The sequence below is a fragment of the Pezoporus occidentalis genome, unplaced genomic scaffold (assembly GCF_034315485.1).
Source record: "Pezoporus occidentalis ecotype Australia unplaced genomic scaffold, CSIRO_AGI_Poc_V1 ctg11, whole genome shotgun sequence".
Classification (NCBI taxonomy): domain Eukaryota; kingdom Metazoa; phylum Chordata; class Aves; order Psittaciformes; family Psittacidae; genus Pezoporus; species Pezoporus occidentalis.
Window position 1 is genome coordinate 9,268,325 of NW_026912886.1, and position 27,822 is coordinate 9,296,146.

The 27,822-nt window shown below is 42.4% G+C and overlaps 1 protein-coding gene and 1 long non-coding RNA gene across 2 annotated transcripts; one reads left to right on the forward strand and one right to left on the reverse strand.

Annotated features, from left to right (window-relative positions):
* The first annotated feature begins 3,257 nt into the window (after nt 1–3,257).
* Nucleotides 3,258–20,073, forward strand: LOC134169560 (uncharacterized). The gene is made up of 6 exons (XR_009966921.1): nt 3,258–3,761; nt 6,832–6,950; nt 7,716–7,855; nt 12,204–12,332; nt 13,870–17,839; nt 19,777–20,073. It is a non-coding gene; the product is annotated as an uncharacterized LOC134169560 (long non-coding RNA).
* Nucleotides 20,074–23,207: 3,134 nt separating this feature from the next.
* Nucleotides 23,208–26,624, reverse strand: TLNRD1 (talin rod domain containing 1). The gene has a single exon (XM_062630197.1). The coding sequence runs from the start codon at nt 25,054–25,056 to the stop codon at nt 23,989–23,991; it is 1,068 nt and encodes a 355-aa protein (XP_062486181.1). The 5' UTR covers nt 25,057–26,624; the 3' UTR covers nt 23,208–23,988.
* Between the last annotated feature and the right edge of the window lie 1,198 nt (nt 26,625–27,822).

The following is a 27,822-nucleotide window of genomic DNA, read 5'->3' on the forward strand; positions in this document are numbered from 1 at the left end:
TTTTTTTTTCTTAAGTATGCATGTCTATACCTTGGTATTTGTATTTCTCTAATAGCCAATAGAATAACAGTCATTAGGTTTTCTTGCCATTAGGCACAACTAGACATGTTCAGCATGCCCAGTCTTACAGTAGCTGATTTCTTTAGGTGTCAGTTGTTTGCACTGCTTTCTCAGAAGATCCTCCAGCTCACCTGTTATTGTGCTGTGGAGACACATGGCCAGAACAAAGGGTTTCCAGATTTGGCCCTACAAATCTGGAAACCCCCAATGAACAACCAGCTGGGATTTTGTTACACAGTTTAATGTAGCTGAGCCATACTCAAATGCCCAGATGAAAAGGGATTCAAAAATGGGAAGGGAAAAAAGAAAAGCAAGATGCAGCAAAAGCCTTGGGATATCACCTTCAAAGAATGTTTTCAGCAAGATGACCCAGTTTAAGGTTGAACAATTAAAAAAGAATGAATGATATTTTACAGGTTGGTTTTTCTTTTTTTCTTCAGAAACAGTTTCTTATCTGAGAGAGACACTGAGGGCAAAACACCCTCCTCAGCCCCAACTGAAGTGAAACAAAATTCATCTTCACAGTTCCTCTGGAACAAATATAAAGAGACTGACATCTCACATCTTAGTCACTGATGGGGAAAGTGAGAACTGGAAGGTGGTAAGGGTGTATGAGACCTGCTGAGTGCAGAGACTCTCTGTTGCTTGGGTCCATAACTGACCATAGTACTTCTGGAAATGGACTGGAAAACACGATATGAAAAGGTCCCACCAATCTTCAGCAAGGAAATCACATGCCTGCCTTTTAAGCAAGAGACATTGAAACACAAAGCTGCTGTGAACACAACTTCTAGTGGAGAAGTGTTGAAATGGTTTATTTAGCAAACACAAGCATGACTAGAATCTCTGTGAGGAAGGTGCTTACTACCTGTGGCATCCCAGCTGAGGGGGCATTCCCAACAGTAGGAAATGCGTGTAGTGTCTGTTAAAGGAGGGAAGAAAATGGTACATTGACTCTGCTTGGCCTCTTGATTGGAACAGGTGAATTAGAGATGCAGTATTTCATGTTGGGTCAAACATTTCAAATGACAAATACACAGAGGACACATATAATAAATTTTATTGTCTTCAGAATAATAGAGAGATTTATTACGGCTTTTGTATGACAGCAAATGATGTAATTAAGACTGCACTATCATAGTAACTGTGACAAGAGCTAATTTAAAGGTCCTCAAACTCTGACAAATTCTCCTTTTAAGCTTTCTTGCTTTATGCAACAGGTGATAAAAAAAAAAACATATAAGCCCTTATAAAGCTTTTTAAAAAAAAAACAAAGTAGAAAACTAAATATCTTGATTCTAGGTTTCATCATTTAACAAAACCAGGTTAAATGTAGGGTTTAATGGAAAAAAGTAGTGATTTCTATGCCTACTTTGTTTGGATAAAGAATAGTTTAACACATTTTTTGCCTAAAATTACACATCCTAAATATCCCTGACTATTCCAGCACTGAAAAACTAATGTGTATTGCTTGATAATTCCAATTTTAACAATTTAGCATTGCTATTATATTAAGGCTTTGATGTAGCATGTCACTTAAAGTCACGCTTCAGTATTTGCTTAAATGAATGTTTTGCTATATAGGGGTGAAGTTAAGCATGTGCTTAATTGATGTATTTTGTTCCTGTAGCAATCTGCAGTACTCCTGTACTGGACACAGTGCCAAATGGACACACTACATGGACACTTTAGTCTGGGGCTTTCCTGGTGCTCAGCAAGAGTTTACAACAGATGGGCTCTCCTATGTGCTGGGACGATACGCAGTAGTCAGAGCTGTAGCGCTAAACAACCTGCAAGTACCTTTAATAAAGCAAACTGTCTTTAGCCTTCATGTTTTCATTGCAGCAATTTTCCAGATACCAAAAGTTCAGTTTATTTTTTGAAAGAGACACCACAAGTATAAACTCCAGCGTAATTTTTACTGTTTGTAAATGTTACGTGTTTCATGGCTGAGGAGCAGTATCAAACTTTACACAGGATATTGAATTTAGTGCTGTTAAGGGAAAATGATCCATCTTCCCTGTGCAGAAAGCATTACGTCACGAAGGGATGGAAACAAAGAGCTCTGAGGGACTGGGATAGGCAAACTTCCCTCCTTTCACAGGAAATGGGTGAAGCCTTGCCTGAAATTATTATTCAGACGTTTTGTGCTGTGAAGGAAATGTCTCCTGATAGCACAAGCTATTGGTTTCCTGTTGTGAACTAACACTTTTGGCATAACCAAGAATGGACAGGAAGGGCAAATGATTGGGGGTCATTTGAAGAATGTGTTTTAATGAGAAGACCAGCCCAAGTAAGCGGGAAGAAATTTGGCCTGGAAAAATTTGAATTTAAAAGGGGAGGGGAAGAGAAAGGAGATCATTGCTATGGCATCTTTGTGGAAATAAGTAACACCACAAAAAATCCCATATTAAATTATAGCAGGATTCACAGAAGGCAGGGGGAATGCTGTTGTCAAGCAGGAAGTATCACGGGGGGAGAAAGGCCTTTGTATCCTACCTAATTAAGAGCCTGATTCAACAAATATATATCCGGTTTCTGCACTAAGGAAAGCAATTTTTGGAAGTTTTCACAGATGCGGAATTGGTTTTTTTCAACGAAGACCTTTTAACAGAGGCACTCTCAAGTGCTATTTTTCAACCACAGTGTATAAATAGTACTGCCAGCAGGTCCCTGGAATTGCTGTAGCATTGGGCCATCTGACTGCTCGTCTTCCACTGCAAGTTAAAGCAAGCAAAGGGAAAGGCACAATGACATTTTCCTTCCTCAGGCCTTCTTCCCAACCTATTGTGAGAGCAGCAAGGAGGTGGCTTGCCTCATCTTTTCCTGAAGTCCCTGGGGATCTGTGCTACCTTCATGGCTTGCTAATGCAGCACCAGGACTGCACTCACATTTGCATCGTTGTCTTGGTCATTTTGGCTCTTGCTCTTGATGGGACTGTACTGTCATTCTGCAACATGTAATGAATGATGACTGCATTGCAGCCTGTGCCCTCTTTTGCTGTGACAGGGAACGCTCCCTAAAGCAATCTGTTCTGCTGCAAGGCAGTTGCAGATTTCCTAGAGAACTTCATTTTCAGGAAAAAAGTAAATTTAACAAGCTCCCATCAGTGTTGCAGACTCCTCTTTAAAATGGCAATGAAAATTTCGTTTTAGGCATTCAAAACATTTAAAGGCTATTTCTAAAGTGATAAAACCTTCTTGGATTTTTGTAGTACATACTTTTGGAAGTGACCACTTTCACCCTTGCAAAGATTATTTTGATTGTATGGAAATTCAAGTTGTAGAAAACATCTGCCTATTTCAGAAAACAAAACATGAAAGGAGACACTTCATGTTTGCAGATTCTTAAAAGCCCTTCCTTAAAGTGTTCCGTATGATGCCAAACCCACAACAGTTTGTAAAACTGTGCCTGAATTTGTCCGTGGATTTCATTTAGATCAAATTTTTAAAACCATAGACAAAAATATTCTACTTTCTACTCTTAGAAAAATACAAACTTCAGTCACATTCAAATCACGCTTTTTTTTTAACATCTTCTTTCAAATATTTTTGTTTCCATTCAGGCCTGCCAACATTTCCATGGAAACTCCCCAAAATAAAGACTTTGCCAGCCTTGTGAGAACACACCTGCAAGAGCAAGAATTGCCTGTCAAAAGTGACTCTCCCTCTTCACCGGTGTCACCTAAGGACATTTTTGTGGTCAGTATGATTTGTTATCTCAGAATTTGTTTCAAAGTATATTCTGAATTGATACAATTGGGAATCTTTTCATGGACCAGTAACAAATGAATGTTGGTACCCAACAGCCTTCTCTTCAATATTATCTCAGTTTCAAGAAAAAAAAAAACACAACTGTTCACAGACTGTACAGTTGAGATTGGAAACCCTGAAAAAAAACAAGATGAAATAAACACTCATCTCGGTGAGACAAACACATGTAAAACAAAGCCCTAATAAGCTGTCTTAATATAAATCTTTCCACTGGCTTCAGGAGGACTTGGATCAGAATTACAAAGGGAATTGCAAGAATTCATCTGCTGCTTCCTAGCAGAAAGGTGGAGCATATTTACCAGTGAACAATTGGCTACTATGCAAACTGATCTGCTTCAGCTTTTCAGCATTGCAAATTTTGTACATGTATACTTTTTAGTTACAGAATTTTTAAGTAGTTTGAGCTGAAATTTTGCAATTGCAACTCATTCTGTGAGGTTTTCCAATTACAAAATTAATAATTTAGATAATTACAATGTTTCAACATGTATTTTTTTTTCCAAGCAGAAGGCAGCTTTGGTGGTAGAACTGAATTCAGCTAATCTGGCCGTTTATATGAATAATATTTCATATGTATAATGTTCTTACATTTCTTAAATTATATTAAAACCCTTCAAACTGACAAGATATTTTCTTTTGGTGCTTACTCTCTGTTCTTAGCTATATGAATTGTATATTCTGCTTGCTAAATTGTTAAACTTCTAGTATATGAAGGCTTTTGATTTGTGTATCTTTCTGCAGTGTAGTCACAATTTGACAGCAAGTCTGGATCAGTAATGAGCACCACTGGGAAAACAGAGATTTTCTGTTTCTCTCTTTTTACTAGGGAAGGACTTTCCAGAGATCTCAAACCTAATGAAAAACTGAATTTTAAATAATGTTAGAAATACACCTTTGTGTTATTAACTATAATGCAGGAAAATTACCTACTTTTTTGTTGTTGTTATTTAAGCAACTGAAAAACAACTTAATTTAAATGTATTCAGGTCTCACCCATATTTGCTTTTCACTGCTGTTTAATGAGCAAACTCCTTGGCAGAATTGTTTGTCAGCACAGACAGACCTCAGAAATGCTCATTGAAACATTTGCATAGTATTTCTAATGCCAAATTATCCTGTTCAAATTAATAGGGGAGTTTGGGAAAATAGATGCTGTTTCACATGAACAGGAGTATCAGATCTCACCTCTCCAGGAGTATTAAAGAACAAAAGGAAAGAACAAATTCAGACCTCAAAGTGTTTTCACTATGGAGCCGAGTCTAAAGAGAAATTAATTCAGGCAGAATGTAGAAACTGTATGTGACAAATCAGTGTCATGACTGTTGTACCATCTCAGACTACAGTCTCATCAGAAAATACATATTTTGCAGGACTGGAGCTTCCTGCTGTACACATGAAGAATTTTCACAGAGAAGTAGGCTGGTGTTTATGAGAAGAAATCTTCCCCGAAGTGCACAGGTACTGTCAGCAGGAACAGTGGTCATTCTCATGTGGCCAGCTCTCTCCAGCTGTTAACAAAATCTCTGTCCTAATCCTACTGCTGAAGTTCTTTTTGCTGAATATACCAGCTTTAACTACAGTACCATCAAAGTTCTGGATATTTGCAGTCAATAAGGTTTCTATCTCATAAGAGAAATGTTTTCCCAACAAATGCTGATTCAAATGTTGTACATTCCCACTGCTCCAATTTTTGCTCTAGGCCAAGTATATGATTATATAGTGTTGCTACAAGCTGTTGTATTACACTGCTCACAGAAGAGGTGGTTGTGTTTCAGCATTAGGTGGAGAGTATTCCTATGCATGCATCTGGGCATGACCATTTCAGAAGATTTGTTGCATATGTTCATTGATACTCTTTAAGGTGGATTGGTGTTGCAGATGGGAGTAAAAGCTAAATTTCCACATGAAAGTGGGTAGAAGCTCTAGTGGCAATCAGATTGAACTAGAAAAGCATTACAAGTATTTTGAGTTCTTCAGTGGCAAATACTGTGAAAACTGCAGATAGATGAAATGCATAAGGGTTATCACATGAGGTTAATTTTTCAGGAATGAAGCAAAGAAATCAAATTAATTGCAGCAGAAGTTGTGAACTGGCATAGATTTTAGCCCAGTCATCATAAAATTATTCCTGTTCCTTTGCTGGATGCTCTCTGCAAGCTGCAGTTCGCCCTCCTAAAGTGTTAAAGTCACTCCTTTTCATTTGTGCATGCTTTCTCAAATTGATGAGATTAAAGAAGCTTAATACCACTTCAACTCAATAAGGAATGATTGCAGCCGAAATGCATTTATTTACCTGGTGTGAATCATTCTGTAGTACAGAGATTTCTCTGTCTTTTAAAGGTTTACTTAAAGAGGAGAGGAAGAGAGAAGTAGTCCCTGGCACCTTTACTTTGTCAATGCAGCTGACACGTGCCTCGCTTTATAGTGCTGATGTATTGCAGATGGACACTAAGGTACTTTTGAATATTCTAGTGTTTATTGTTACCACATCAAGTCTTTGCAGTTGGTTATCAGGATGCTGGTCAGTGTAAACAAGAAATAATATTGCAATATGAGTATTGTAGAAAAGGTTTTACTGCAATGTCAGTGCCTATTGGTTTTACCTTGGTAGTAGTTTTTAAAATGAACTAGACATTTAATAGCCACAGTTCTGTCTAAAAATAAGGCAAATGCCTTATGGAGAAAGTTGTCTCTAAGAGAACTGGTGAATTGTGGAGAGGATAACTTATTTTTATGGTAACCAGCTGGATCTGACTTTGAACTGTATTAAAAAATAGTGCCATATTAATGACAACTTTCAAAAGAAGAACTCAAGAACCATAGCTGTTACAAAAGTAAAAAAGAAAAAGTAACATTTTCACTATTCATTTCCGTCTCTGACTTTTTAAGCTTAAACTCTGCCTGTTAATCTCATAGAGACATGATGAGCAGAAGCTTCATTTTTCTATGTTTATTGCATTTCCTTCACCTGCTGCTTAATCTGACTATCCTCCATCAGGTTGGCTTATGTCGGTGTGAACTAGTGATTTTCGTATTATGACTCTAGGACCCCTCTCCATCTCCTTGAGTTTTGCCTCTAAAGTAGAACCAGGTTTGCTTCCACACCACAGGAGACAGGTACTGTTCTTAATGCTGGTCTGAGGAGCAGAAATGGTCACAAAACCCTGCAAATTTCATTCCATTTGTAGCCATGGACTGACTTACGGGAAAGGACGTGCTCCATGTGCTCCCATATCCTCTATGTGACAGTGACTTCAGGCCCACAACCCTAATGGTCAGTTACCGGGGAGGGGGTTTCTTCCTCAGTTAGCTGGCCAAGGGCTCTCACATTAATACACAGCAGCTTTGGCTTTTTTTAAACTTAGCTAACAGTTCAAGTCAGATTCCTTTGTTCTGATTTATATACATACCGATCATTCCAGGATGGAACTAGTAATCTTTCTGTAGGAAGAGAACGTACATCTAAAATTGTTATTAGATCAATTAATATCATTGGAATGAACATACAGGCTTTTGCGTTCGAAGACCTTTCTCTGGGCCTGAACAGGAGGGTCAGAATCCAAGGTTGGCTCAATTCCTCTTAGTTTAATCTAATTATGTTAGTTAGGCCACTTGACAGATAAGGGTACTTAGCATGAGTAGAGCAAAGCTCCCTTCCATATTACAGTGATCATATTCTGCTAGGGAAAAGTTATGTTGCAAGGCGAGCTAAACAAGCTTGTACATCAGTTTTCAGAGACCTCCTGGGGTCCTTAATTGCTGACACACATTTAGCCATACTGGCAGCATACACAGCATTTAAGCCCAGCCACATGGAATACAGGATGTGCAGTGTTCAAAAATAATGTCTGTTAACATCATGATGGCAATGTTTGTACATAGGGCTCCACTGAACCTGTGGCTTCATCGGTGGCTGTCTAACTGCTGAGGAGGCTGAGTCTCCCTCAAGAGGCTTAGAGGAGCTCAGTGCCTGTGATTTTGGGAGCCCCTTTGGGACTACTCTGGAATCTGCCTCTGAGCTGGTGCACGGATGAGATTCCAATCAGGCAAATGGATACTGCCGCCAGGCTCATTTCTCAGCCTGATGACCATAGTGATTTTGGCAATGGTTGTGGCTGCTACCATTCATTCTTTTAACAATTTCCATTACCCTGGCCAATTATTTTTGGGGTCCTGGCCTCTTTGAGAGCCATGTGTTTTTATGTTTCAAATCTCTGAATAGTGATTTGCACAAGTGTGTCCCTTTGTGGTTGTTCTTCATCTTCTTGGAGCAGTTTTACATACAGCATATGCCTTTTGAACTAGCTTGCGACAAAATGACTCAGACATTGCTGCTCTAAATAACCTTCCATCAGACAGTGAGTGAAAAGGAGACAAGTATCAGCTCTCCATTTTGCTGGACAGGGCATGCAAAATAAGCATACAGTCAGATGGGAAAAAATGTGGATTTAGGAGTGTTGTCAGTAGTAGATCCCAGCTGTTCCCTCTGATACAGCACACATAGGGACTCTCTGTACAGGACTGGGTTCAGCTGCATTTTACTCTATGGTTTTGTTGATCTTTAGTATTTTGTCAGCCCCAACAGGCTGAAAGAGGCATCATCTTGCATATTTTAAACTGAAAGAAAAGTCAGCAAACAAATACTGAGAGAGTCTATACAGACACCCAGAGACAAAGCTAGCATTATAGGATATGCAATCACTTTTTATGAAGCATTGTTAAGTCTTATTGTCTCAGATCCATACACACTGTCTTGCATCTTAGCTCTCTGGGGGGAAAAAGTTCCCAAACGTGCTTGAAATACTAAACTAGTCCCAGGAGGGAAAACCTAAACAAACACTATTCCCCTGTTGAACACACCCGATCCTTCCCTAATCTACATAGCCACTGACACCACTTTCTGCCAGTCACTCTGTTTTATTGTTAGGAGTAAGGCTTATACTGCTTGTACAGGCTTTTACCACCTTTGTACACTGCCAGCTGTGTGCTGCTGATTCTTACAAGGGCGCTTACACACAGAAAGGGATTCTGTATAAAAACTCTGCTGCACTAGGACTAGGTGGTGACTAGTGGGGACTGGCCATTAGGTCACCACCGGTGACTTGTGGTGACTGGTGCCATCCATTACACAAGGGAACAAAGAGCAGAGATTCTGGCAGAATGGCTTCTGAATTACACACTTCCTGCTATCAACGTATACTAGTGTGAGTACATATTGCAACAGTATAGACCAGGAATCTCTAATTACCACTGCTAATTCACAAAAGTAGGGTTGGCTAGATTAGACTCTTGATACAAGAATTTATAAGAATCAAAGTTGTACATGGTGAAAATCATCAGTTATCACTAGAAATAAAAGCATTTCAGATGTCATTTCCTTGCATATATGCTTAATAGTTTCAAATCATTGACAGCATGTATCAGCTCCTCCCCATTACACAGCTGCACTGACTCCACAGCCTTTGGATTCAGTTCAAATCTTGTTTTCAGTATGACACAAACTTTTGTCACCACTGTAGTTAAGCAGCAAGAATGCCAGTAACAAGACAAACAGAAATACCTTAGTAAGTAGGTGAAGATCTAAAGCCTTAGAAAGGCTGGGTTTGCTAAGTTTTCAGCACAAACAGGACCGTAGCTATAGCCCTGGTTTGCTTAAACTGTACCTGAGACAGCCAATTCTAGAAAGAGGTTCTGAGACACAACTTCTCTTTCCAGGTGGCCCCTGCAGGCAGCCTGAATCCAGACTGTTTAAAGTGCCATGTGTCTTCACATGACACTATGTTGGCCCTTATCAGAAAGGCCACAGGACATCTTGTCTACCTAGCCTCAAACATATGGTCTCATAACAAAGGCAGATGGGACGCAGGGAGGTGATGGGGACAGGTAATGCTTAGAGCCTGCTATCACTGCAGGGTAAGGGTCAGGTGCTTGGGGCAAGCTCAGGTTTTATCTGAGTATGCCATTTAGCTCATCAGTCCCAAATCTGACCCTGGGACCTGATCGGGAGTTTAATTCAAAGCAGCGTGAAGTTGTTCTTCAGGCTGTATGCATCTCATTGAGCTTCCCTACACACTGGATCGAGGCAACTCCAAAAAACTGCACATCAGGTATGCACAGTTTCATAGCAAATGCAAATACAAACTTGAAGTGTCATTTTAATATAGTGGATTGCATTCACAGCATGCTGGCAGCCTACTTAAATACCAGCATTTTCTTTTCCTAAGTGCATATGTAGTTTATAATGGCCAGCTAACTTCAGGAAGTTCCTTATGCTCTAAGGCTGAAATACTTGTATATACATCACTACCCCAAAGACTAATAGTAAAATAGGAAAATTCATTCCCTGCAGAGAAGACTCCTAGACTCCTCTAGGCTTTAAGGACATATAACTTCCAATTAAAGCTTTACAAAAGGGCTGATGCATGAAACAGCTCAATACTACCACAATATATGTCTGTCTGATAAGTTGCCTATGGCACTGCTGTAGCATTACAAAGAGGTACCAGTAAATCTACCTCTGAACGCAATTCACCTGTCTTGGGAATGACGTTCATCTTTCACAGTACAACATGGTCTCCTAGACAAAAGAAGAAAGCAAAAAACATCATTCCTATGCCAGGCAGAGCTCAACTTGAAAGAAATCAGATGAAATGTGTATCATTCATCTAAGGAACAAACCCACATTACAGATTTGTCTGAGAGACATGTGAATGCAACATAAAAAAGCTATCCATTTCAGAATGGGAAGCTTGAATTCAGTCCAACCAGAAAATGCATGTTGAGCAGCATCCATTTATTCAGGGTAGTAATGGTTTCTTTCTAAAAGCACGCTGCCTTGTGTTAAACATGGCATATGTACCAACAGAAATCCCCATCTTTGTGAATGCAGGCTATCTGCCAGCTCCACAAAGGGATTTTTTCTTTTTAAATAGCTACTGCAGTGGGGCTGTTGCCTGCAGAGCAGGTTTTGTATGTTCAGCCTACTGCAATCATCAGGTCTGAGTGCACAGTAAATGGAATCCACAAGCCTTTCCAAGTCACCTCCTGTGTAAAGCCCTGAACAGACAGTCCCAGAAGTGAAGTAAGAACAACTTCTCTCTCCGCCCCTTTGGGCAGCTCACATACATGCTTTTAGCAGTACCCAAAACAAGAAAAACACCTAGCTCCACTACGATGGGATTGACAGAAACAGAAAGGAAATGAGAAGCTGATTAAGTGGCGAGCCAGCTTCACATGCAGAGAAACTTCCAACTTTCTTTCCTAATGACTTTTTTTAAAGCGCTTCATTTTTGCCTGCACTTCACTTGAAAAAAAGAATCTTGGCTCACGAGTTCTCAGTGCCTACACAGATGAAAGCTGTGAGAGGCCTTAAATGACTTCAGCAGGAAACTACTGGGAAGGGGAGTGGTCTGTTTTCTGACAGTCCCATTACACATTTCTAGGAAAAATCTTTTCAAGTTCTGCGTACGAAAATGAAACAGGATTACAGCACTGCCTCTCTCCTGGAGACAATCGCAACAACACTTTTCTTGCTCCCATGCTGGAGCCATGCAAAGTAATTCCCTTCTTTTTCCTCTCTCCTTCTCTCTACCTCAAGATCTTAGACAAAGGAATAGCACTTCAGATTGCAGAATTTTTTAGAATTGATGCATTTAAAGTCTGCTCAGATAGGACCCATATCTACTTCAGGTAACCCTGATGAATACTTTGCTCTGCAATTGCATTCATAAACCCTTCTGCCATTACACAAACCTCCCACAAACTGTTTAGTGAGCTCAGGAGTTCTCCACTTAGTAGCGATGACAAAGCACCGGACTACTGCGAAACCCATGACGGAGAAGCTGAGCAGTAACAGACGCCAGCCAAATAGATCACTGGGGTGGAAGGTCATCCTCAACAGTATTTCCATTTTTCCCCTCTTGGTAAATTGCTCTGGGAACAATCCTCTTTTCCAGCATAGTGTAATCAAGAACTAGAAAGTCACCACCACTTATGCAGAGCTGCAATTCCTGGCCTGACTGGCCGTGTTGGGAATTCTAACTGATGTCTCCACCCAAGCAGCATGTGGAACCAATGTAATGGCTAACACAATTCAGAGCTTAAAATGGAGTGATGTTGCAGTTCCAGCTGGTTTTGTAAGTGAGTACAAGAGATTTTTGGAAGCATTAGAGGAGAATCAGAGGTGAGGAATGGCTCCTAGCCTGATGATGTGCACTAAGGAGCATGTGAGTGACAATGCAAAAAAGCAAGACAAAAGTAAAGCATCGCCAGACAGTATTACATTGTGAAATGCTCAGGACCAGGACAGCAATGACTGGTGGGACACAGTTCACGGGAAAGAGGTGCATTATTTTTTATCTCTGTTTTCAGAAAAGGCAGAGCCCTCTGCATACGGAGAGGTGAAGATATGTAACAGCCTATGGGTAGACAATAAAGCTTTCATTCTGATGAAGAAGAAAGGATCACCGTAAGTAGAGTTGGCCCAAATGCCCTTAACAGGTACTGTGACTCACAGTGCTCCACAAATCCCTTAATTATCAGAGCTGCATCTATCCACTAGCTTAATCCAAGCTAATTCTAGAAGGACATTTTTCTTTCCTAACAACTGATATGTACTTTTTAACCAAACAAGTTTCCACCTTCTTCCCTAGTCTTAACATGCAGAGACCCAAAATCATTGGCAAAGCATGAGGATGACAAACATTTACCTTATTACTAAATATATTTCCATGTAGGCCCCTGCTTATAAGCAGAAGTTCTCAGCTAGATGCTAATTCTGATGTAGTTTTTTAGCAATTTATTTAAGTAGTATTTAGTAGATCTGCTGTCTATCCAGAGCCCCTGTTTAATGATTAACTGTCTTTCAAGCAAGCTGTATTCCCAACAGTACTTACTGTTCTTTGAAGGCAAGAATCATACTGTTTTGTAGAGAAGCGTGTGGGGAAGAAAGGTCAAGTCTTAGGTCCTGAGTCCCCTTTGTATGTATGTTTATAGCTGTATACCTCATACCTGCACCTACCATACCTGATCCCTATCTGTCTAAAAGAATCCCTATGGCTGCATCATTTACTGAGATCAAGGCAAAGTTCATTGTTTCTGGGGCTTTCACCCATAAAAACAAATTTAAAAGGCTGCTTCTAAAAAAATGAAAATCCATGTTTCCTTGAAAAGTCACAGATACCCGATCTCAGGCAATGTAGCTCTTAATTAGCATTAAAACAACCCCCTTACAACATGATCAACCTGTACATCCCAGTTTTGTATCTGCAGGTAGAACCCACCCTGCAAACTAGATCTAACTAGGATCATTTTTGCTAAGTATGGTCTAAAAGGCTTTAATTCCCAAATAACCTGGTCTGGGAGAGGTAATTCTGTACTCTCTGGAATAGTGATAAAATTAAACAGTTTGAAAACAGTATGCTTCAGGCTTGTAAGAGTCCTCAAACACACTACTACAAATGCAACAGCCTTTAGAATTACTAGGTTGAACTCTCATCAATCTGACTTAAGCAAAGCACTAGTTTTTCCCCTTAGAGATAAACATAGTATCATTTCACTCTGTCATTAACAAGGATTATTTGGTTCTGAGGAAGAATTTATATACTGTCAATATGACTGAAGCACATAAACAAGCTGAGCACTTTTCTAAAATGAAACTGTAGGATGTCAATGCACATCAACAGTAAAAGGTATTTTAGAGTGCAATAAGCAGTGGGATAACTTAGTTACACAGCATCTAATGAGCAAAAGGGATATTGATCGGTTTGCAGTCCACTTCTGAAAACCAAAACAGAGGCTTTCCTTTTTCCCTGCTGAAAAAAAAATCTGCTATTTTTTGGTATAAAAATACATTTAAACTGTTATTTTTAGACAGACCAGATAGACATGAACAGTTAAATACTCTCATTAATTTCCAATTCATAATCTTGAGGAAGAGGGGCTGGCTCGACAGAGTGACTGAAAACGAGATGTCCATCTTACAGACTTTTCCTGTAGACAGGGTCTGAACATTCTTTATGCTTTATTCTCTCAACAGGAATGATTTTCCCTGGACATTAGTGATTCATGCGAACTCCAGATCACATCAGTAAAAAGAAGTCTTACAAGGAAGGACACGCAATATCTCACAGATCACAGCCTTAAGGATCCAGGAGCAGTCAGCAGCTGCATCTTCTGTAAGTGAAATCAGTCAAACTTATCAAATCACTTCATAGAGGAGCAAATGTCCAACAATAATATGAAATGAATACAACAACAAAACCAGGTAAAACTATGCCTAAAGAATACTCTGAGGAAAATATTTGAAAAAGTACTTTGACTTTTTTAATCATCTATCTGATAGGTTTACTAAGAGTCTGTTTTACTCAAGCTTCTGAGCACCACTCTACATTTGCAAAGCGTATTTATCATCCAGAGAAAGTTTTTTCCAAAGGAAAAGGAATAATACAGCAAAGTCTTCAAAGATGTGAATTATTTCATCCCTTTACAAACCCAGCATGTGCTCTCTCTTCTGTAATGACACAGTACAGAAAACAAGATGTAATTAATGCAATTCCTTTGCCAAATGTGGGAACTTATAAAGAATTGGCACATAATTCCAATTTGAGTTTTCTTGTCTTAAACAAAACCAAACGTAACACAGAACATTATAATGTACTAACAAGGGCCTTCAACAGACTTTTTTTTTTCCCCCAATACAAGCGACTGCAAAGTGCTGGGCCTGTAATCAAAAGGATACTCAGTGCCTAGAACAGCAATATTGATGCAGCCTGGCATTTCTGTATACTACAGTACAATGATGTAGAGTGCACCAAACATTTGGCCTTTTGTTATCTCATGTACCAAGACAGAGAAGCATTCCTTTTCTACTCTTCTACCTCAATGAACAGATGTGGTTTTAATCACATACAAAACAAAATGCTCCCCAGTTCCAGACTATGACTTTGAAATTTAGGAGTAAAAGTATTTTTCAAAGAAAGTGATTTCTCATAATCCTGAAACTGTCCATAAAAGCAGATGTGCAGGGAATTGGATAAATACACCAGGGTTATCCAGGATTTTGTTTGTTTGTCCCCAGTTGAAGAGAAAATGAAGGTAATTTTGATAAAGAAAAAAACTTGTGGCAAGACAAATTTTAAAAGAAGCCTCAGGGTCCAATTTAGAAAAGTTATAGGAAAGTCATCAAAAGAGATTTTACAGAGCAGTGTAAATCCAGATGCTACTTCCCTGTTATTGAACTTCAAAACTGCAGATTAATTGAATACATAATGTTAGCAGAACAAAATGGTTAAGAGACAGAAAATGCCACACAAACCCCAAATGCTACTCCACTAGGAAATGGGCACCTAGAGCTGCTATGAATTTAAGCTCAACACTAACCTATGTCTCATAGTATCCAGCTCGCCCACCACCCTCCCTAACTAAAAACCATCTCATAAATACCTGAAGTCATATTACCCTTTCTTCTGAATCTCATTAGAGCCCTCTGATGAACAGCGTGTGAGAGTTCCAAGGAACATGGATTACAGACAACTCTTCAAGACCTGTTTTGAAAGGATGTATGTGATATTGAGGTAGTTGGTACCTGCATACAAAGAGAATAGGTATGTTCCTGATGCAATGTGGACCTCAATTAGCATGAACTGTCTTTATCTGTATGGCCTGTTGAGGATAACATGAACACAGTACAAAGGGAGCTCTGTGCCACATCTGGGTGTTGCACCAGGAGCAGAGAGTGGAAGGAAGGAGGTGAAACCTGTGATTCTGATATGAAGGTAAGATGCACGATGCTGGCATCTGGCAACCAGAAGAGACAAATGAGGTAGAGCTGGGCTTCTGGCTGCTTGTCAGCCAGGGCACAGGCAACGGTAACTAGAGCTTTTAACTCATATGGAAAGGTCAGGATGGCAAGAACAGAATTATGGCTCATGTTCATAATTCAGCTGTGAATTTTCTAGCTCTACAGAGTTACAGTAAAACTCTGCCACAACACTCTGTAATTAATCCTAAACCCACAGGCATTCAAAGTTCACCACAAATGACCAGGTCCACAAAACATCTAGACATACAGCTCCCACTGAAAATCAATGGGAGTTAAGCCCCTAAATACTCTTACAGTTCTGACCAAATAATTATTCCCCCACCCCTTGAAAACCATAAATTGTGCCCACATTGTGAAACAAACCTCCCCTGCTCATAGCTTTTTCAGCCCTGTATTTCACTGTAACTCCTCAGGACTATTACATCCTGCAGTGCCCCAGCCAGCAGCGCATAGCTGTGAAGTTTCAAAGACAGCACTCATGTCTCTGGAGCTTGTACCACTCACTTCAACAACTGCTCTTCAGCCTGTTTCGATGCTACCAGCTCCATTTACAGGCTGTTGGGACAAACTGCTCTAATACGACAGTCACAAGAGTAGGCAAGATTACAGACTCTGAATGAGTTCATGCCTAAAGTCAGTATTAAGGAAATTTCATGCAGATAGCTTTGCTTACAGATTTCCTTGCAATGCCTAGAACCAATCCCAGTTTCTAAAAAGCAAGTTTTTAATTATGAGCAGAGAAACAATGGCTCACTTCAGCATCAAAAAGAATACACCCAGTATTTTTCCATGCTCTGTAATTTAAAAATAGGCCGACCCATTAGCTTTAAAGCTCTCAAAAATATTAAAACTGAAATACAGGCCTTTCTTTTTTTTTAAGACAGACCCAGAGACTGAGACATTTCAGGCTAATGGCTACTTTAAGATGATAAATGGGGATAAAGTTTTTGAACTATGAATCTAACATTGCCAGAACAGATTGATTCCATAGCCATTTTTTTAATAGAAAGTAAATTTTTAAACATTGACTAAATTTGAAGCATTTAAATATGAACAGAGTTTTAACTGCATGCCAATTCAGAACTGCTACAGGGCCTGTAATTTGTCACACCGCACATACAGATCTACCTGACTCTTCCCATATTTTTCCCCATAGTGTGCATGTTCAGAAAGCAAATGGGCCAAAGTACACCTGAACAGCATGCCTACCAATTCAACACACCTCCTACATTTAATGTAAACCACACAGAATAAATAGATAGTGAAAAAAATGACAAGGAATTGACAATTTTTTTTCCTCTGTACTTAAAAACCATAACCCTGGAGGCCAAAATTACTGTCTTGACCATTGGCTATTGATGACAAAATAATTATGATTAGTGGGACACTGACTCCCAGTGTTTCCAAGCACATTTTGCGTGAGCTGGAGGAACACTTTGTATACACTGAATATGGCACAGAAGGTCCCTCAGTTCATCAGCACCACAGTGCCCAACAGGCTCTGCTCTTTTAAGAAGCATTCCCAGACCTCAGCAATTTACCTAAGTATCAACCAAACAAAGCCTCACAATTGCTAAAATCCAGATAAAGGCCAACCAGACCTGGCCCAGCTCTGCTGCTGATGCTCCGCACACTAATGCAGACCCTGTGAACTCAACCGACTGAATGGGCTGAAGAGTGACACACCCCAAAGATCAGGGGAATAAAAGCAGTTTCAAACCATCCCATGGTGAGATCACCCTGGTATCTGTATGGGCTCACAGTACCAATCATATGATTTGTAAACAGAGCAGCATGCTGGTGATGGAGAAGCTGATGTCAAATCTCTCCTCCTCACTGCTTCACCTAAATGTTCAGACCAAGGAGGTGGGAGACACAGAAGCTACCGCAGAGACTCCCAGTCATCCAAAGGCTGGTTAAACTAATTCAGGGATACAGCAGCTCGCAGCATCCCAGCATACCAATGAACCACACCCTGTGAGTTATTTCCAGCAATACTAACAGCCACTGCAGTCTAAGACTGTCTTGGGGTTTCCATCTGAAGTTCAGACCCTGCAAGAAACACTACTGCAAGATTCGAGGCTGGGTTCTATGCTTTCCAGGATTCAGTCCTCAAACTGAAGTTCAAGTTCCTGCTGCCCAAACGAAGCTGGAGCAAAACCGTTGGAGTTTAAAATCATGGTAGGTAAATCAAACCCCATCAAACCTCTCCTACCCTGATACATCTCATACTTGCAGTCATTTCACTTCAAACTAATTGATTTTAAAACTGAAGTTGAGCAACTTGTTAGTAAGTATTTATTTATTTTGCTGGGGGAGGAAGGGAGGGAAGGAGGGAAAAGTCAAGCTATTTAGCTTTCCAAGTATTTAACACAGAACCCAAAAGAGCTCCATCTGGCAACCAGCAGGACTTCTAAATAATCTAAATAGTATCTACATAAGAACCAGGCTGTCTATGGAGTAAGACAACTTCAACTTTTACAGCCACAAGAAGCCTTTATTAACATAAAAGGAAATTATAAAAAATTAAGTTAGAACAGGAACAAGAGCCTGGTGAGCTGCCAAGAGACCCTAGGAATCTCTGCACTAATCTTGAAATGCTGCTTTTGACTTGGTCAGAAGATAGCATCATACACTGTGTGGTTTTAAAAAAACAAAACACTTAGGTTCAAAGGACTCTAGTGCAATAAAACCAGTTCCAGGAAAAGATCCAGATTAATGAAAATCAATATATAACTCCTTGCTTTGCAACACAAAATGATCCCCTAACATTTTAATACCACTTGGGGAAAACATTAATATTTAATTACACAGACTTCATTGAGTCATGAATGAGGCCCTGCCTGTCCACAGGTGTCCATCTTCATTAAGAAAATGGTTCAGAATGGTGCTGCTAACTATGTTAATATACCTTCAAACTACTCCTATATAAAAATTTTGATAATTCATAATTCCCAAGTAAATAAACACCTCTCAGAGGACACAGGATTTAATTTTCCAAGTTATTCACATGAAGGATTTGGCCCTGCACTTCATACCTACCCTATATATTTTTTTGCTTGTTTGTGCATGAACCAAACCTGGTGGTGGTTTGGTGGCCTGTGTGAAATATTGTAATGGTCTTGATGCCCTTGTCAAGCTGCCACTGGGGTTTACTGTCAGTTTCCTGGGAAAAAGTCAAAGAGTGAAACCAGTGGGCCCCCAAAAAACACAAATATTGTCATGTTAACCTAATCTCTGAGGACAGGGCAGCCTTGAAGCTCTGCATTTTTGCTGTCCCTGGGCTACAGGAAGAGGATTTCTATCTTTATCATTGCCCATCTGGCACCTTTCACACGCAGCAAGAACAAAGAAGTAAAATGTACTGGTCCCTGCCATCTGCTTCTGCTTGTAAAATCTAGAAAGAGCCTAATAGGGAAAGAAAAAGAATAAAAAACATTAAAAGCCAACCCCTTCATTTCCCACCAAACTGTTGAGGCAGTTTGTACCGCAGCAGGTACACAGTTCTGCCTGTACTTCTAACACGTATCAGGGCAACTTGAAGCTTTCTGTTCTCTACAGCAATACAGCCGCTCAATGCTGAGCATCCCCAACGCTCCTATGCCCCTCCAATGCCGAGCATCCCCAATGCTCCTGTGCCCCTCCAACGCCGAGCATCCCCAATGCTCCTATGCCCCTCCTAGCATCTTCTCTCGCAAGCATCTTAACAGCCCAGAAAGAAAGGTTTCATTGTTTGGGATTTGCTTTACTGGATCAGACCGTTTCATCTAGAATAGGAAAATTCCTGTGGGTTTAATAGGAGGTACTACCCTACAGATTTTCCTCTGGTTCCACCTCCTTTCCCATCAGCCACATCCCCTCTTGCTGCAAGGCTGCATACACCATGTGTTGGCTAGACCCCTTCTGTCTCTGACAGAAGTTTGGCCAAAAAGAGCAGATTTTCTGCTACTTTGATCATTTCCTGTGGTAAAAAGTGAAGGGAATTATCTGACCCATGGTCTTTTTTTTTCTTAGCTTTGAAAATAACATTTGTAAGTTCCCTTTAGTAATGTGCTTGTTTTTCAATTGCATTTTGCTGCTAGTTTACTGGTTGTCTTACAGAACTTATTTTTTTTTTTTTAGAATCAGAAAACACATTGCTCTGATCCTAAACTCAAGAGATTCAACTGCTGTATTAGATCAACAATGAACTTCACTACGATGAAGCCGCAACCAAAGGGTAATACCAAATTCACAGACAAGACAAAAGTGACTTCTTCCCTGTTAAAATAATTCTTACATTTAAAAAAATAAGCTTAATTCTCTTTTGGTGGGGATTGTGTTATTTTTGGCTACAAATCTGCATTGCATAATGTGTTTAGAAATAGGTTAACCCCTTTATTAAACACACTGTTAGAGTAGATCTATGACATATGTGATATAAACATCCTAAAAATACTAAGTTTTCTCAAAGTCACCACAGTTTCAGATTAGAAAACACGTCTCACGCTTGCCTGAGCCTATGTTGAAATAGTGACACTACCTGTTGACCTACACGGTATATGCATTTGGGCAATGACAGCCTAAAGGATGACACTAAGTGATCATCAGTGACCTCGATGTGACCAGCAACTGCACCCTGAAAACTAATCCATTATGTCCCAGAGAGTACAAAGTGAATGAACATGAATATACCTACTGAAATACTGTCTTACATTGGAATTAATACTCTCTAGGAATACATTCCAAAATAAATTATCACAATGTTTATTAAGTCTTTGCAAATGTGACACTAGAGCATTTACAATATATCTATGATGTTCATGCTTAGCAGTGGAACCACACTCCCAACTCAGAAAATCCCACAGCGTTCATATGTATATACAGGCTTTTTCCTGTTAATTATTTACTCAGGGTCCATAAAAATAGTTGTATTTGTTTGCATCAAAAGCCTTTTTTTTTCTTGAACTTTGCTGTGCTTATTATACAAAAGGCACGGATTTTGACAGATACTCTTTTGAGCTGAGGCCAGGGAACGCCGGGCTCCCTTTGTGTGAGTTCTATTCTGGAAAGGAATGATTGAACGTTCTGAAGCGTTAAAATTACTGTTATTTTAAAATGCTACAGTAAGTTCCTTGGGTGAATTTACCATTTGTGTATATTTTTTTCCATCAGCCTGCTAGCTAAAATCACGGCCTAGCTACAGTTCACGTTTGATTTTATAAAACTGAACACCCCCTGCCCCCAAACCCCACACTCCTCAAAAGCAAAGGGAGATCCCAAACAGTTTGCTTTCCTTCAGTGTCAAAAAAAGGGAAAAGATACATACTTATTTAATATGTATGCATGTAGCTCACTTTAAAGCATAATTACAAAGGGGGGAAGAATCTGCAGTATCCTTGTTAAGACAAAAACTGCACTAAACCACTTAAACCAAAATTTTACAACAGAAATCGGCGCTACCACCATTAATAATATATTGTCTTTCACATGCAGAGGTAATAAGGAGGCTGCACTGTGATTCATACCACCTCAATAATGTATAAATGAATCAAAAGGAATCTAATTAGTTCAGCAGCACCAAAAATTAAGTAGAAACATCAAAAGAGGCAGTGGGACGTTACTTTTTTTTCTTTGTCAGACATGCTGCAGAGCTGTCCTTCAGAATCCTCTGGTTTATATCTGGAAGCAGGCCTCCAATGTAGGTCATGGCAACTTAAAAGACCTAGAGCTGAAGGATGCCGCCCTAGCACCGGTCCCCTCCCCAAACAGCACTGCCCTCGGCACCATCTCCACACGTCCCACACGAAGTTCTGCACCATCCAGGATCTATGCAAAGGAAGGGTGGAGCCAGTTCCGCACCTCCTGTCTGCAGCCACAGAAGATAGTACATCCTGAAAGCATTACATTTGCTGCAGTCCCCTTTCCTCCTTCCCCTCAGTGCAACTGCGGAAAAGGAGGACGGGTAGATTGGGACGGTATCTCGGCTCCCACAGGGACACGCGACAAGGGAGGGAGATACAAAGGGTAGTTGAGCGGACAACCACAAACTCTGCAGAGGCACAGGACCTCCCTGTAGACGTCCCTGGCCTCCTACAAATCCCTCCAGAGTCCTACGGCTGTTTCTGCCATCCAGATGCAAAAACACGTGTCCACACGCACATGTGGAGCACCTCTGAGGAAATACCTGTGGAGGCATCTAAGTCCAAGGTAGGACAGCATGTGTATGTACTTCTGTATGAAAAAACGGGGAGAGAACTGTTGTTCTACACGACACAGACATGGACCTCCAGGCCTTTGCAGCATGTACTGCCAGGCATACGCTCCATCAGAGACAACATCATGAGAATGTCGTATCCCAGAGCAATGCAGCTTGGGTTGAGTTTTTCATAAAAAGTCCTAATCATGCAATTTACTAAAGTCAGGAAAATCCCATTTAAAAATAAACAAAACCCAGTATTGGGGTCCTTTACACTTAAAATCAATGAATTATTTTCTTTTAACCCTGAAGATCTATAAGGTAAGCTTTGTCCTTGCAGTTTGACTCCCCTTTGAAATTAAGTAAAAGCACCATGTGCAAGAGAAACAATAATGCTATAAAAGGAACTCCTTTTGCTACTCCAGGACTGTTCCATATCCAAACCCAAAAGGTTTGCTTCTTCAAAGGATTAAACAGGACAATGCTTCTACAGTGAAGGTTTAAATCATGGTAACATTTTAAAGGTACGTTCACCAATAGCATTCAACATTGAATAATCTGCAGACTTATAAAAAAATAATCCAATTATGCAATGGAGCTGAGCAGACAAACAAAGCCTCCTTGCCAAAAGACTTGCTCTTCTATTTACTTTTCATGGAACATATAGAAGGCAACAGATCCCACAGGTCAACAAAGACTAGGCTGAAAAAAGCTCATTGCAGTTATGGGAACCATGTACTCCAAGGTCCACTCACATTCCCACAGAATTCAAACGGAGGTGGCCTGGAAAGCTAACTTTTCCCCACTATCTCCGTCATCAAACTCAAACTACTTTGACAGACATCCATACAGAAAGCTCCATCACAAACCTCTGCGGAACCAAAGGGCCCGCTTCGGCAAACCTCCACAATCCTAAGCAGACACGCGGAACAAGCAGAGCTACCCAGCAGGGTCAAGTTCTTCAAGAACTAAGTTAACATGGAAACTCACAGGCTTAACACAGATGGCCCACAACATCTACAAGAGTTAAAACACAAAACCTTCTCACAAGATAACAATGCTGATAGAGACAACACCAGCCAGTGCCCTGCTGCAGCAAGCAGACAGGGCGATCCCAACGCCTGCAGCACTGTCCAGGTTCCCATAAATACAACTACAGTATCTCTGTCAGAGGCGGCCAGAGGAGGAGGAGGAGGGTGGTACTGAGGGAGGGACAGTATTTATGAAAATAAAAGAACTGAATTGAAGCCTCTATGCTGCTGTCTACAACTACAGTTACATTTGTACCACCCATTCCCTGGGGGAAATGACATACAATGCAAACAGGCCTGGTTGTTCAATTATTCAAGTATTAAGAGATTCACGGGAAGACATCTGAGAAACATAACATTTTAATAGATGAAATAAATACTCCAGTACATGCAAGATAAAAACTGACATTGGAAAAAAAAAATTAAAAATCACTTTTTGTTATAGTGTAATTTTTTTGTTTGTTTAAACACTCACAGTAGCTTTTCCCCCAGTTTGGAAATCAACACATGGAAAACATAATCACAACCTCCAGTCCTTCCACTCCTACACACCAAATGCACTTCTAACCTAACACTTGATGCAAAATAAAAAAGTCATACAAAACGAAAACAAACAAAATAGTAGCTACATCCATCCTCTATGCGGTGGTGGGGTTTTAATCATTTCTCTTTTAAATGAGTGAGAGCTGAGGTAACCTTTTTCCTGCACAAACAGTAAAATTTAGAGGGGAAATTTTGGAAGACGAGACAAGACAAACTTTAAAAACCGCACCCAGCGCGATTAAAGCTTTTTTTTTTTTTTTTTTTTTAGTTTTTAAGACGCCCCCACCTCCCCAAATAGAAAATACTTTTTAAACAGCTGATATTACTATTGGTGTGAAGGTCTTGGTGATTAAAGGACAATTTTATCTGCAGATACTTGCTGGACTTTTAAGTAAAATAAGAAGCCCAAACCAACTACCTTTGCCAGTACGCATAGTTTGAATATGTTCTGCTTCTTCACCACATGAAATCAAAGGATTGGGCTCATCCAAGCAAATTCTTTGGTATACAAAAAAAGGGGCGAGGAGGTGGGATATTATTTTCCTTTAGCAATGACTGGGATCTAAACAGAAGATGTGGGGGTTAATTCACAGAATTGGAGTTCACTGGCGGTAAAGTCCTGGGTGAAGATCTTTCTCTTAGTGCCTGAGATAACAGGTTGCAACCATCCGAGACGGCGCAAGCGGAGTTTCTCAACCTTTCCCTGTAATCGCTCATTTTGGTGCTACTTTCGGGGTGTTGGGCTATATCCCTGAGGCATTGGGTCAGGAGCACACAAGCGGATACCACACTCATGGCTCCTCCTAAGATGGCAGTTTGCACAGCTTTGCCCTCTGGATTAATGGTGGCAGCTTTACCCAAAAACTGGGGCTCAGTGGCAAAGCCCACCAGAGCGTAGACAGACTGCACCAAAGGTCCACTGAACAAGACGCACCGGTTCCTGGTCAGCTCGCTGGGTGAAGTCTTGACCTCCTTGACACATGCCAAGAGAGCTGAGGCGCTGGTGCTCATACATTTGACGCTGAGTTTGAACTGCTCCTTAGCAAATTTATCCTTGGATTTCTCACTGGCCAGCACGCAGGCGTCTGTCAGGAATTTCAAGTTCTTGGACATGTTCTGAGAAACCTCCAGCAGGAGCTGAGGGCTCATATCTGCCAAAGGGGTGGTCTTCAAGACCCCACAGCCGTGCTCCACCTCATGCCTACATCGGGTCACCTTGTAGCGATCCACCAAGCCAGGCATGGCAGGCTGGGCCCCCGGAGTCTCCACTGCAGCCAGGTAGGCAGCATGGGCAGAGCACTCAGTCAGGGAGACCACCAGCTCCCCCATCTCCATCAAGCTTTCCCCCACCTCCCCAAAGCGTCCCATATTGAGCTGGCTCTGGACGTCGTGGGTCAAGATGGAGAGTCCTTTGGTCCTGGCGATGATCGTGTCCCTGCACTTCTCGAAGGACTCACCAAAGACAGACAGGCTCTCAGTGTTCACCGGCCTGGTCTCGCTCGACAGCAGCAGCAGATCGGCCACCAGTTGCATCTTGATCTTGCAGTGGTCGCAGATGGAGACGAGCTTCTTCCTCTGCAGGGAACCGCTGCTGGGGATGCCGCCGCCGGACACCTCGCTGCTGGACTTGCCCGAGCCGCCGCTAGCCATCGCGCTGGGGGGGCACTCGCATGCCGCTCGCTACCCCGCTGCCGCCGCCTCTGCCGCCCGCGCAGTCCCGACTGAGCCCGGCAGGATCGCTCTGCCTTTTCCGCAACATCATTCCATTAATCGCCGGGAGGCAAGAGGGGGCTCTGGGCGCCGGGGCCGCCGCTGCTGCGGGGAGCGAGCTCCGCCGGGGCGCCCGCCCCGCTCGGGCGCCAGCCTTCGCTCCTAGGGCGCTCCCGCGGCGGGTCGGCGCACGCCGGGAGCTCCGGGGCCCCGCTCCGGCATCCTTTAGCTAAAAAAAACACTAATTTTTTTCTTCCTTTTTTTTTTTTCCTGCTCCCCTTTCGCACGTCGGCTCCGCTCCCTTCCACCACCTCCTGCTCGAAGTTCCCCTCACGGGCCGGAACCCCTCAGGGCTCACCCCTCCGAGTCGTTACCGTGCCCCGGCTCCCCCGGGCGGCAGCGCGGGCCGGGCGCAGCTCGCAGGGCCGAGGGGCGGCGGCGGCTGCGCACCATGTGCCGCCCCCGGCGCCCGCCGCGGCCCCGCGCCGCCGGCTCGCAGGAAGCGCCGCGGAGGGTGTGGCCCGCCCCGAACGCCACAGCCCGCCACAGCCCCGCCGCGGGCCGGAGCGGGGAACAGGAGCAGAGGGGAGGAGGAGAGGGGCCGCGGCGGGGAGCCGGGCCGGGGGGGGGACAGAAAAAGAGGGGAGAAAAGCACAAAAAAAGATCCACCGGATCCGGGTGCTGGGGGCGGGCGGGATCCGTTCCCCTTCCTTTGCCGCTGCCTCACTCCTTCCTGCCTCGGTCATTCACGCGGCCGCTGCGAGCTCGCTCCCCGCCGCCGCGGCCCATGCCCCTCCGCCCGGCTCCCGCTGTGTGTGTGTGTGTGTGTCCGCTGTGTCGTCCGCTGCCGCCGCGCCAACTTAGGCTCTTCCCGCAAACAAGGGTGGTGGCTCCGGGTTGCAGCCGCGGATGCTGCGAACCGCCCGGCCTTGCGCTGCTCCTGCCATGTTCGGCCGAGTCGCCAACTCCCAGGAAAAAAAAAAAAAAAAAAAAAGGAAAAGAAAAAAAAGGAAAAGAGGAAATCTTGGTTTAAATTCCCGTTCTCAGGCGTTCAAACTATTGGGAAGAGGCGGCTGCGGCGGCTCCGCCGGCCAGACGCTGCATGGCTCTGGGGGAGGCTCCCCCTCCCTGTTGCCTTCGCTGTAACCTCACTTAAGCCTATCGAAATCTTTTGTGCGGTGTCACCGCCCTTCGTTTAAATCCTGCCCTCCCCCCGCCGCCCCGCTCCACGCCCGCCGCCCCTCGCTCCTCCCCGCCCCGCGGGGGACAGCAGCGCCGTGCCGCGGCCGGACACCGGGCGCTGAGCGGATGCCGCGGTGACGGGGGCCGAGGAGCGGTCCCGGTGCCGCTGACCCGCCGGTAAGTTCGATGCCCCGTCACAACTCGGGGTCGGGGGGAGCGCGGCTGTCAGCGGGTGGAACGGAGCGACGGCGGCTCCGCTGCGATGAAGCCCGCTGGCGTTCCCCGGGCTGGGTGCGCTCCCGTTTAGCAAAACCCCGACCTAATGCTGCAAACACGGTACGGGCTGTTACTACATCTTTATTTACATATTTCCCTCAGCGCTGGTCTTGACCCATTTTTTTGAACCAATGGGAATGAACTTGGCACGTTTCTGTCGGGTTTCTGTCATTGCTTTTGAAGGCTGGTTACCATTTGTTAGAATTTAGCAGGGAAAATGTAAACCTATGGACACCAGCTGTGCACGGAGAGCCTCTGCAAGGACCGTGTTCTCCTCTGGTCCGCTTCCACACTGCAGCACACCAAGAACTTTGTTAGACGGTTCTTGAAAAAGCAAGACATTACTGTCAGTAAATCAGAGGCCTCAAATGCCACTGAACAATAATAAAATTAAAATTATTAATTGGGCTGGAACAAGTTATAAGAAGATGGATTTAATGCTGCCTGGAATGCCACTAAAGGGAGTATATAGTTTGGGAAATGATTGTGATGAGGATATGTATGTCCCACACATCAGATTCTCTCTTGTTAAGCAGTATCTCCATCAACATAATCCTGCTAATCAGAGTTTATGTTGAAACCACACTTTACGTTTGTAACATTTTGCTGCAGCTTAAATAATAGCATTCTCCTGCTCTTTCCAGGCAGCCTTCCCTTTTAAAGTTAGCCTCTTAATTTTAGGCATTTACAGCGCGTTTAGCAGGCTACAGAAATCCAGGAATACATCTGTCCCAATTCGTAGCTCCGTTAGCGTCCTGCTGCATCCATACTACGTACTATAAAAGTGACCTTGAAATAAAGGAAAATTGGACCAGACTCCTCACTTGCAGACCAGCGCCAACAATGTCCTGGCACCCGCGGAGCCCATTTAAAATGCTTCAGACAAGTTTATTTGTACATGTTCTCAGCCATTAGCTAGAGGAACCCTTGCCCTTCTCTACAAGCTTGTAAAGTGGAATGTGAGTGGCAAAAATACATATGTGAAAGCAGAGGGTTAACAGGATGTGAACTTCTGGAGGGCGGGGGGAACCCTTGCCATGAAGCCAGGCTTGAGGAAAAGGGGCAGATGCTGGTCTTTGGGTGTGTCAGAAATATGGCACTTCTCCACCCACCCCTCTTCAAAGGAACCCTGTGAGGGAAATTGTGTTGACTTGAGTCAGATCATTGCAGTTTACAGGAAGGTTGTGATCTGGGCCTAAACAAATTTGGCTCACTGCCAGCAACTTGTTTTCAAAACTATAAATAGGG